The sequence below is a fragment of the Lissotriton vulgaris genome, chromosome 6 (assembly GCF_964263255.1).
Source record: "Lissotriton vulgaris chromosome 6, aLisVul1.2, whole genome shotgun sequence".
In the NCBI taxonomy this organism is placed as follows: Eukaryota; Metazoa; Chordata; class Amphibia; order Caudata; family Salamandridae; genus Lissotriton; species Lissotriton vulgaris.
Window position 1 is genome coordinate 594,807,869 of NC_141694.1, and position 12,194 is coordinate 594,820,062.

Below are 12,194 nucleotides of genomic sequence, written 5' to 3' on the forward strand. Positions count from 1 at the left end.
TTCTCCAAGACGAATACATAAAAGATCAGATCGTGATGCACACGACCAGCAGAGCTGTCCAAGACAAATTATGGGCTATGAATGAAACGTCTCTCAAGGAAGTGGTGGCGATGGTCAAGAAAGCAGAAATGTCCAAGCGAGGAGCAGATGCAGCAAAACGGGAGAGCGTGCCAAGGCAAATGATCTACAAGATTGACGAGGTACCTCACTCCAGCAATCCCAAGGGCAGGTATGGAGACATGAGGAAAGACACCAGAGGAACGGGTAAGCAGACGAGTCGCCCCAGCCCCGGCAGTAAATTTGCGTGCTACAGGTGTGGCAGCACGGCGCACACGGCCCAGGACCAAAGATGTCCCGCGTTCCGCGCCAGGTGCGCGTTCTGTGGTTTGACCGGGCATTTTGAAAAGGTATGTCGGAAGAAAGGGTCGAAATCCTCCGTCAAGTGTGTAGAAGCAGCCACCGTAGACGTGAGCGGAGAAGATGATCTGGACGAGAGTGATTTGGTGCTGTGCATCGAGGACCAAGTGCTGGAGGTGGCAGGGAAGCGAAGTGATAAGCCCCGCACGGACATGCTCATTGGAGGGGTGAAAGTACATGTGGCGGTGGACTCAGGATCCCCCTGGACCATCGTGCAAAAGTCCATCTGGGAAGAAGATTTCGCTCCGGTTGTAGGGCCAGACTTATGGCCTCCGGACATCAGGCCCATATCGTACACGGAGAACGCCATTCCCCTGGTGGGGTGCCGGGACTTCGAATTTGAATTCAGAGGAAGGACGGCCACGTGCACCCTGTATGTGGCGGAAAAAGGCCCATCTGTGCTGGGATGGAGAGACGCTGGGGACCTGGGCATCATCCTCAACCCTGGGGGGAAGGAACAGATACTGTTGACGGATGAGTGGCCCCTCCACAAAGACGAAGATTGGAGATCAGCATACCCGAAAGTCTTCGAGGGCACAGTGGGCAAACTGGACAAATTCGTGCACAAGATAGTCCTCAAAGAAGGAGCAGTACCAGTGGTGCACAAGGTCCGGAACATTCCCATTTCCACGAGTGAATTGGTACAAGAAGAATTGATGAGACTGGAAGAGCAGGGCATTATAGAGCCGGTGGACAGTGCGGAATGGCTCTCACCCTTGGTGGTGGTCAAGAAACCTAACGGCAAGGTCCGCCTCTGTGTGGACCTTCGTGAACTCAATAAAAATCTCATCGTGGAGAGGTTCCCACTCCCCAGAATCGAGGAGATGCTGGCGAAAACAAAAGGTGTCACTCATTTCACCACCATAGACCTCACGTCAGCGTACTACCAGATAGAGCTGCACCCGGCGAGCAGGAAGTACACGGCCTTCATTACACCCTTTGGGTGCTACCAATTCAGGAGAATGCCCTTTGGCCTAGCTTCCGCTGCGGCTGTGTTTCAGAAGCTGATGCACAGATTGTTCAAGGACATTTCAGGGGTGCAGTATTTTCAAGATGACATCCTGGTGATGGGCTCATCCAAAGGAGATCACGACAAAAAGCTGCATAGGGTCCTAGGGGTGCTGCAGAACAAAGGCATGACGGCGGAATGGAGTAAGTGCCGGATTGGGACACAGGCCGTGACGTACTTGGGTCACGAAATAGGGACGCATGGCATCACACCGAAGGTACAGAATGTGGAGGCAATCAAGAAGGCCAAGGCCCCATGCTCCAAGGAGGAAGTGCGGTCATTCCTGGGGATGGCCGAGTATTATAGCAAATTCGTGAGACACTTCGCCACCCGAACACACAAAATGAGGCAACTAACCAGGGACAAGACCAAATTCGAATGGGATGCGGAAGCCCAACTAGAATTTGACACCGTCAAGAATTGCATCAGCCAGGCCATCCCTCTGCAAGGATACATGCCCGATGGCAAGACCATTGTGACTACGGACGCGAGCGACAAAGGCTTGGGGGCGGTCTTGGCGCAAGTAAGAGAAGATGGGTCCACGGAGACGATCAGCTTCGCATCCCGAGCGCTGTCCCCAACGGAACAGAGGTACAGTGTGATCGAAAAGGAGATGCTGGCGGTCACCTGGGCAATGAACAAGTTTCGCCAGTTTATATGGGGCACCAGATTTAAACTCCAGACGGATCACAAGCCACTCGTGAAGGTCTTGACTTCCTCAGGCCATGATACAGCGACCCCAAGAATTGCTAAAATGACTTTAAAACTGCTGGACTACACATATGACGTGGAGTATCTGCCTGGGACACAAAACAGGGTCGCTGATTACCTCAGCAGGGCTGCAGCCATGGAAAAGGCACCGGAAGATGCCCAGGACAGGGAAGAGATGGTAGCCAGCATGGAAGACCATGAGACAACGATCAGTGCTCAGGAATGGAAGGCCGCCTATGATTTGGATGTGGAGAAGACGGAGGTAAAAAGGCACCTCACCTCCGGCTGGCCGAACAAAAAGGTGCTTGCAGACGGAGTGAGGAGGTTCTTCGAAATGAGGGAAGAACTGTCCATAAGTGATTCCGGGATATTCTTGTATAGAGGGGAAAGGGTCGTACCCCCGGATTCCCTAATACCCAAACTGTTGGAGCAGCTGCATGAGGGTCATTTGGGCATAGTGAAAACCAAGGCACGAGTCAAGCTGATGTACTGGTGGCCGGGCATGGATGCACAAATTGAAAGACAAGTGAGGGAGTGTGGGCAGTGCCAGGGAGCAGACAAAGTGTTACGACCTCTTAGACCAGCACTGGGGAAGTTCGACACCCCTCAAGGCCCCTGGGAGAATGTGGCTATAGACATCTTAGGGCCCATCCTGGACAGCAGAGGAGTGAACAAATACATATGTGTCATGATGGATAAGTACTCCAAATGGCCCGAAGTGGACATACAAGAGTCCATGGAAACGGAAACAATTCTGAAATTTCTGTCGTCCGTCTTCTTGAGAGAGGGTATACCCAAATCTATCCTCAGTGACAATGGTCCACAATTTGTATCGGACAAATGGGTCCGATTTATGAGGAGGAACGGGATTGAGTCGAGGCACACGGCTGTGTACCATCCTGCCTGCAACGGCCAAGTGGAGCGGTTTAACCGCGTGTTAATGGGATCCATACAGGCAGCTATCTCGCAGGGAAAAGACTGGGAGACAGAAGTGATGAGCATGCTGTGGGCCTACCGGATCACCCCCACGGCCGTGGGGTACAGCCCCTTCCAGGTACTAAGAGGCCGACATCCATTCACACGGGACAATGTAGTGTGGAGGGAAAAGACCATCACCAGCAAGTGGTCTCCTGCAGTGGTGCAGCACAACCTGGAGAAGGCCCAGAAGATCTATGCCGCCCACTACGACAAAAGACGTAATGTAAAGGAAACAGGGCTGGAAGAAGGAGAGTGGGTCAGGGTCAAACTCCCTACCATGCAAAGGAAAGGCGAAAGCAAATTTAGCCAGCCCCTACAGGTCAAGGAGGTACGAGGCAGAGCGGCCCTCCTTAGCGACGGGAAGGTGTGGCCCCAAGACCGCATGGCCAGAGTTAACAAGATAATAGTGTGGCCCAAGTCCGAGGAGGAAGAGATACGGATGGACTGCCAAGTAGCAATGCCCCAACCAGAGTACAATGCTGTAGACCAGTGGGAAGGAGCAGAAGTGGACAATGAGATAGATGCGTCCAACCAAGAGTCTACCGACAGAGAAGAGGCACCAGCGAGTGTAACACAGAGAGGAGATTCGAGAGATGGTGAGAAATCACGGTGTGAGAATGAGGTGGAAGAGAACATGCCGGTAAGACACACCCGCAGTGGCAGGCCTGTCACTGCGCCCTTGCGATACAAGGACTTTATAATGGATGGACAGTAGAGAGGGGTCATTCCCTGCACCCTCCTAGACTCTGACTCTGTCCACCGGACACCCAGCACGCTGGGGGGGAATGTTATCTCAATTTATATTTAAAAGGGGGGAGATATGTGGTGTGCGCTCTAGTCTATGGAGTGTACGCGATGACGCGTCACGCCATAGACCGGAGCGTTAGGAGCGCGCGCATGCGCAGAAGGAGTAAAGAGCGAAGGCGCGAAGCGAGAATGGGGAGTTGGCGACCGGAGCTAAGCACAGCAAGACGCTCGGCGACCTGGCTCATTAGTTTGTATCTTTAAGGCAATAAATACCTGTTATCACTACACAGGCTCCAGTGTGTACTTGCAGGGGGAAGAACCAGACATTACAGGTGTTATTCATGTTTATGTATATGAATTATTTAACACTGTTGTTGTGCTCATCTCAAAAACTAAACAGATACCGCCACCATGTGGTTGACTGGCATTAGTGGTGGTGTTAAGGGCCGGATAGATGTACTCAGCATTTTTCTGGTCAAATGAGGCCGTTTGTGGCCGTAAAAAATGCCTTTTCTGATGTGCAATATTAAAAATGTGATTCGGTAACATGTTACTGAATCCCATTTTGCATCTTGCATTTGTGATTCGGCATTTGAAGAGGCTTGTTTAGGGATTCCCTTACAAATACGGGGCCTCATTTATGAAAAGTGACGCATCGCTGCGTGAAAACAGTGATGCGTCACTTTTCACTGCGCACTCCTTACGACATTCCTGATGCGTCATATTTAATGTATGACGCATCATGTCGCAAGGAGCTACAGATACGTCAGTATTTCTGACGTATCTGTAAGCGCAAAAGTGACGCATTGTTGGAGTGTGTCACAAAAGTGACGCAACTCCAGCAATGCGTCCTTTCACATGGGGAAAGCCCCATGTGAAAGGGCTTGCGTCAGTCTTACGCCTGCTGTGAGGCAGGTGCAAGATTTTGACGCAACAGCGTCCTAAAAGTGACGCAGTGAAATCTCATAGATTTCACTGCGTCACTATTATGAGGCTTTATGCGGGGGAACGCCCCCCTCTGCATACGTTATACCTGATGCAGGTATAATGTGGCGCAGGGGTTTAAAAAGTGACGCATCTACCTAGATGCGTCACTTTTTAAATACGGCGCAACGAGGCACATTTTTTACACCGCTGGTGCATCACAAAAAGTGACGCACCGGCGGCGCAAAACTGACGCAAGGCCTTCATAAATAAGGCCCACGGAATCGGTATACAGTGGCGTAGCTAGACTTACTGCCACCCGGGGCGGCCCCTAAGTTTGCTGCCCAATGCAGGTAGGAGCGGGGGTGGGTGGCTTGTTCCAAGGGGGGGGGGCTGTGGGGGGATTGCGGACGACTTGTCCTGGAGGGATGACAGACAACTTGTTCTCGGGGCGAGGGAATAGTGGTAGTCGACAGACACAACTTGCTCACCTCCACTGCCTCCATAAAGAGTGCTACCCAGGGGGGACCACCTGTCGCTCCCCCTAGTTAAGCCACTGTCCGTATGGTATGTATTGCTGTTTTACAACTGAATTCCAGCCGTAAAACAGTAATTACTTTACCACTGGTTGTAAGCCAATTGCAAGGGGAAAGGGGTACCCTTTGAGGATGTAAACAATATTTTTTAAGAGCAGGCAATGGTCCCACAGATTACTGGTCAAGGAAAACAGGTAGCTTTTACAAAAAAAGGATTGCTTTACCAAAAAGCAATCACAGACATGGTGGTCTGCTGGCCCCTATCCATGTGATGGCTGCGATTCCTAATGGGTCGCAAATTGCGACGTACCTTATTCAGATGCATGAGATAGGCCTACTTGTGACTCACTAGGAATCACTAATGAAAGCAAAAGAGTTTCATACATTAGGAATACCGATTTCCTAATTGCCAGTCAGAGAGAATCGCAATTAGGACATTGGAATTCCTCATTTTTGTACATCTGGCTCTAAGTGCAAGTGCGAGCCCCGAAATCCACGTCTCAAATGAAGCACAGGACATGGCGATCTAGATGCATTTTGCAATAGCCCGTGGTCCCATTTCATACTTTGACACATGCACATCAGAGGGACACAATTTTTTCGCTTAAAAAAAAACATCTACTACAATAGAGAAACCCTCAATCTAAAAACAGGTAGAATTTCAGGTCAAAGTACCCAAATGTGTCCTGAGTCTACAGGCATGGGATGAAATCACGATTTAGTATACGCGATTCCCCATTGAAACCCTTAAAATATTTTGCCCTATATAGGATTAGTTTCCCTACAATGCCTTTTAGCATCATTTAGCATCTTGTCTCTGCTTGACATGAAACGCTTATCTCGCCGCTAAGAAGTATGATCGATTGCCTTCTATGAATCCAATTTGATATGAGCAATGGCCTTCCTTCGGCTTCCAAAACCAGTCATTGTGATGAATGCCGTTGTCATGCTAAGTGATGAGGTACAGAGTTTATTAAAGCCCATCTTCCCCAGGAAGAAGCTCTACATCTGAAGAAGATACCTTTTAGACTTGAGAGCTTTTAACCCTATTCCGTTGGTCATTTATTCGACTGTAGGCCTGTAAACGTGCCCGCATGCTTTAATTTTTCCCCTCTCTTGCTCCAATACATACAAACCCACTCACTCGTCCTCTCACAGCCTCACCTTTTCTATTAAGAGGCCATAAGACACCAATTTAATTGAACCCTGTGAAGGAGGATGGGACTACATTGATGCCTGAAAATGGGGACGGGAGGTAAAATATTGCCATCTCTGATATGCACCAATGCACTGCACGTCTGTACACATCTTCAGCGTGATTATGCAGCAGAAAAGTGCTAGGTATTTTTGACCTTCCATTGTCTTTTAGCTAAAGCCCACCCGAAGGCCCCGAGCTCGCTGGCAATATTTTATTTTATATAAAAAATAATGCTCTAAAGAAGCACTCGAGTTAACAAACTGATCCAACCTCAGTGAATAGCTCAGTTCAAGACTTTGAACGTAGAAGCCTGAGGAGACAGACTGTAATTTGATCTATTCTTTCCTGGAGTGCAATATTTCTAGTCTGGCAGCCTACCTCTGTCTGCCTGTCCATCCTTTTTTTTTCTTTGCCTCTTTTTTTCATCACAATTATTAACGTTTTAACGACAAAGCATGCAAGACAAGCCATCGGAGGGCGGCAGATCAGAGGAGGGGGCAGAGAAAAGGAGAGACAAAAGGTGGAGAAGTAGAGAGACATTCCATGCACCTGTTGAAAGGGTCTAAGAAGGCGATTGGGTAGTGCTGACTGCCTAGCAGAGGAACAAAAAGTGAAGGGGTTCATAGAGGGGCAGGATTATAGAAAGGAATGAACAGGGTGGATGCATAGGCATATCATAACTGCTCAAGAAAAGATTCTTTTGTTTACACAAGATACAGGATGTATATATATATATATATATATATATATATATATATATATATATATACATATATATATATATATATATATATATATACATATATATATATACATATATATATATATATATATATATATATATATATATATATATATATATATATATATATATATATATATATATATATATATATATATATATGTATATGTATTGCTGGTTCTGTTTTAATCTGTAAATAAAATACCATCTTGCTGAATTTGCTGGTCCGGTCCTCTTCCTTGTTGGCGTGGAGGCGGTGTCTGCGAGCGCAGAGCAGGCTGGGGAGGAACCTTTCTTCATATATATATATATATATATATATATATATATATATATATCTGGAGATAGCACTTATGTTCATCAGGGCCACTTCTCAAATTTAACTTTGTTACGACGGTCTTGTCTTCCTGTTGTTGCTATGGACGTGTTGTTTAAAAGGTGGACGGACTAGTAGAGTCTCTGTTGTCTTAAGGGTAGACATGATTCGCCGTTAGCGACAAGTTCCCTTTCAATCTGTTGATCTGTCAGACTGCGTTTAACCACTGATCAACTGATGGCCTTAGCTGGCTATCATGCCAGCTTGCTGTGACTCCCAGGAGTGTGACCACTACCAGTAGTTCGAGCAATTTCACTTTACATTGATGTGTCAGCCAAGTAGGTTAAAAGAAAATATTACCTACAAAGTTTTGTGGCAAGATTACATTTAGAATATCACTTGAATTCATGAGCCAGCAGTGGGTGGGTTTTGGACACAAGATCAGCACTTTTTCAAAAATAGTGTTTCCACCTTGACAGTGACTGCATGTAGGAAGCTGGCTCTCTATATACTATACCAAAGTAAGGTATAGTGTGCACAAAGTCCAGTGGATCCACTAAAGACTTACGGAGGTTAAAGTAGATAATACCTTACTCTCTATTGTGATAGTGTGGTCGAGCAGTAAGGCTTTATCAGAGGGTAGTGTTAAGCATGTATTTACACACTCAAGCAAGACATGATTTCACACACTCAAAGACTGAACTCTGGCCAACTATTTTGTATACAAATATTTCTGTATTCCATTTTATTTTTAGAGCCAAGCCCTATTGCTACAGGTAAGTAAAATAGTAGTTTTCTGATAATACAATTGAATGCAGTTGAATGTAGTTACATGTAGGTCAAATGTTCAGAAACAGTTGAAATTACTTTTCAGTTACTTTAATTACTTTTGAGCTTACTTTACAGACTTCTTTTTCTACTCAGTGTAATATGGCTAGATGTAACACAGGGACATTTCCTAAATAAAAAGTAAGTCAGTTTTTGTAAACACACAGTTACTTAAGTTCTCATACAATTTCCAACTTCACATTTCGAACATTTTCCACAAAAAAGCAGTCAATGCAATCCTATGGGAGGAAATGAAGTTATCGGTTTAAAGTAATTACTTGGTTGTGAGAGTTGGATTTTTGAGGTTAGAACCACGGTTCCCCCAGGGTCAATGATGCTCCCAAAGAACACCAAAACACTCAGCTTGCAATGGCTGTGCGTGTGTATCGGGGTTCAGGGCCTCTAAAGGTGGCACAATATATGCTGTAGCCCTTAGAGGCCAGCCCAGGTCACATGGCCCTTTTACCTATGGTACCTTTTACAAGGAACTTACATGTGGCGAGAGAGTTGCCAATTGGGTGTGCAACAGTGCAGTTTTAGGGAAAGCACATAGGCCCTGGGTACCTGTTTGGCAGGAACCCAGGGCACACTTAGACAAAATCCATCATCACCAGGCAAAAAGTGGGGGGCAACCAAAAAGGATCACTTTCATACACGGCAGAAAGCAGAAGGCCAGCTATATAACGTTTGCTAAGTGATCATGAATTCCTCAAAAACAGAAATAGCTCAATTGTGTGATCGAAATTGATGTGGAGCATCCAATGACTCTTTCCCAGACTTGCTTCTGGTCTGTTGTGGTAACAGACCACAACAGACCAGGTCTGTTGTGGTAAGGAGAGTTTTCATAGATTCGCAAGGGGAGGGACAGACAAATGGAACAATGTGGTTGCTTCTGATTTATTTGCAGATGGTTGCTCATCTAGGTCGAACATCAGAACCAGAGAGAGTAATCGGTGTGAAACAGTTACAACAGCCTTCTTTTTACCTTAATAGGTCCAATGCCGTCAGGATATTTTACAATTGTGTTATATTGCATTGCTTTTCAGTTGTTTAGTGTGAACTGCTTGAAATGAGACAGTATATCCTTCAAAGCATTGTTCATTAAGGTGATTCAGAAGTAGCTGGTGTGCTTGTTTTTAGGTCGTAGTTAACCCATATATATTTATTAACGCACTTGAGTATCTTGGGAGAATTAAAGTGATTGTGCTTGCTGTTTACTTTATTGGTGGAAGTGGCAATAGTACATTTGGTAAACAAGTGATAGGGGTGGTTATGTTTTCTCCTCTTTAAGAGTGGTTTAGGTTCACTCCTTTCAAAGGTGTCATCTGGAAGAGTGCTTGGCATTGGTAAGCGCTGATGCTTTTGGATTGGCCTACAGACGTTCATTGTAAAACATTTTATTACATTCCTATGCCTGTCACTGATATTGTCTAGGATCTCTCATCTTCATCCATGTTTTTTCCCCTGCTAGGGCTAACACCTTGGTAGCCTACCTTGGTGAATACGATACGACTGTCGCTGAAGGAAGGGAACAAGCCATACAAGTATCTAAAGTCATCAAGCATCCGAACTACAACACCCAGAACCAAAATAACGACATCATGTTGGTCAAGCTTTCTCAGCCGGCACAGTACAACCAGTACGTCACTCCGATTGCTCTGCCAACCAGCTGTGCAGCAGCTGGTACCTGGTGCCTCACATCTGGATGGGGAAATACAGTGACCAATGGAGGTAAAATGGCGCTGTCCACCTCTATTTTTGCATGCATAAACAGGTGCATGGTATTATGTCTGTGCCTGAGAACAGTATAACAGCAACGTAGGTCATTTTTATGTTTGTCTCTACACAATATTGCAAATTTGCATACTAATGCCCCGCAGCTAAATATTTTTCTTCGGCTACTGTACGACTATAAACTCCTGTGCAAAATTTATAAAGAAATGTACAAAAATATAGATGCTATTTCCACGATCTGCGGAAAGTATATTCACAGTTTAGGATTAACTAGGGCTAGGATAATTTTTATTTACACCTTAGTAATTGGAGTTGTTTCTGTAAAAAAAGTACAAAAAAGACTTACTCCCTCGCCGCGCCTCTCTATTGTCCCATTGTCGTCTCCTCTGGCCAGAAAGGAACAGGAAGCACCCAGTCTGAGGCTCCCCTGGACAAATCACAATCCTGCAATGCAGCATTGTGATTGGTCTGAGTGCCGTTGTATGGCGCTCAGCCAGGGAATGGGAGCCTGGGCATGATCTCCGCCAATGCAGCCTGAGTGAAGAACATGCTAAGTGCATATGACTGTTTGGCAGCCGCCAGACGGCCGTTCAAACAGCCATGAACACTTACAGTGTGCCACCATTCCTCCCCCTGCTCCTCTGTCACCAGAGCAGCCCCGCCCGCTCCCAAAGCTGCAGCAGGAGGAAAAAATGAAATGATAATAACCTCGAGTTATTCTCATTTTATTTTTCCTTCATTTCGCAAAGCACTGTTGCAAAGCACTCGGGTGACGGTCCTCCACCTTAGAGGAGGAGGTGCCACTGGATAAATGCAGGGATATGCTCCTCGCATAATTGTGTAATCTTGCTGTTGCAATGGTTGTGTTTGGAGGGACCATTCCTTCTAAAATAGGTTTTGCAAAAAAAGAAAATGAGCAATAACTGACTTTAACAAAATAATTCACTCACAAAAACCTTTTTATAAAAGGATTCATCCTCAAATAAAAATTTTTGAAATGTGCAAATCCTTGCAATCTTCACTTGTACAACATGTTGCTTACATTAACTGAGTGTTAGTAACAAATCCTCACTTTGTTTCATCTGATGGCATCTTCTTCTTCCAGTGGTGTATCCCAATGTTCTCCAGTGCCTGAATGTGCCTATCATCTCCAACGCACAGTGCCAGAAAGCCTATCCGGCCTACTACACAAACAACATGATCTGTGCCGGGTTCATGCAGGGAGGGCAAAGCACCTGCCAGGTGAGAACATCAGTCTCTGCTCAGGGTTACAATACAGCACTTCGCTCCTTATGTACAAAGGGTGTTAGCATTCGAAACCCTCTGATTAGGTAAATAAGAGGGTTGGTAAATACTAAAACTCTTTTTCAAATGTACTAAACCCAGTTAGTGAATCTGAAAAGGTTTTCCAGATCACTAAATGGGTTTAGAAATGTTTTCAAAATCTGTATTTGGAATGGGTGTGTTTTGGACGTCCCTTCCAAATGGTGATTCTGTCCCTGACGTATCGATATTTTGCCAGCAAAATCTGATTGCAAAACATTGAAAAGTTACTGACTTCCAAGCAGCGTCAAATTGAGAATATGGGCAGTTGGGCATTGGGTGTTGGGCTGGTGCATACAGGGCACCTGTGGCCCATGCCTTTTTAGGGCATTGGTCAACCGCCAATAGGGTCCTATTGCCTTTCATAGCACCTGCCAGGCCCCTATAATGCGTAAGATGCAAACCCAACCCAGAAGCAGTGCCTTTCACTTGAGCCCTCCACCTCCTGGCCTCACATTCAAGTCATGGTGGGCATGGAGGGTGGGCGCTGGGCCTCGCTGGGAGCCCTGGTGATTTAATAGCTGTTGTGCCTACCTCAACCCTACCACTCGGCGTTGTCTCAACATCCTGTGATTCTGGCAAAATCATATAAACCTCTGGTACCTAAAATGGATTTGATCTTGCGTCATATAACTGATGCTCATATAAATCTGCCTTTGTTTAGCTTAACTATCAGACACCATCAATCAAGGCAGTTTAGAATACATTTTAAAGTGCTTTTGCCACTTCCT

At 45.9% G+C, this 12,194-nt stretch overlaps 1 protein-coding gene across 1 annotated transcript in view; it reads left to right on the forward strand.

Moving 5' to 3' along the window:
* LOC147707750 (trypsin-like) overlaps window positions 1-12,194 on the forward strand; it is a 69,750-nt gene that overhangs the window by 39,114 nt on the left and 18,442 nt on the right. The window contains exons 4-5 of the mRNA XM_086925664.1: window positions 9,878-10,137; window positions 11,246-11,382. Of these exons, the coding sequence (XP_086781790.1) occupies window positions 9,878-10,137; window positions 11,246-11,382 (397 nt within the window). The remainder of the gene's footprint in view (window positions 1-9,877; window positions 10,138-11,245; window positions 11,383-12,194) is intronic.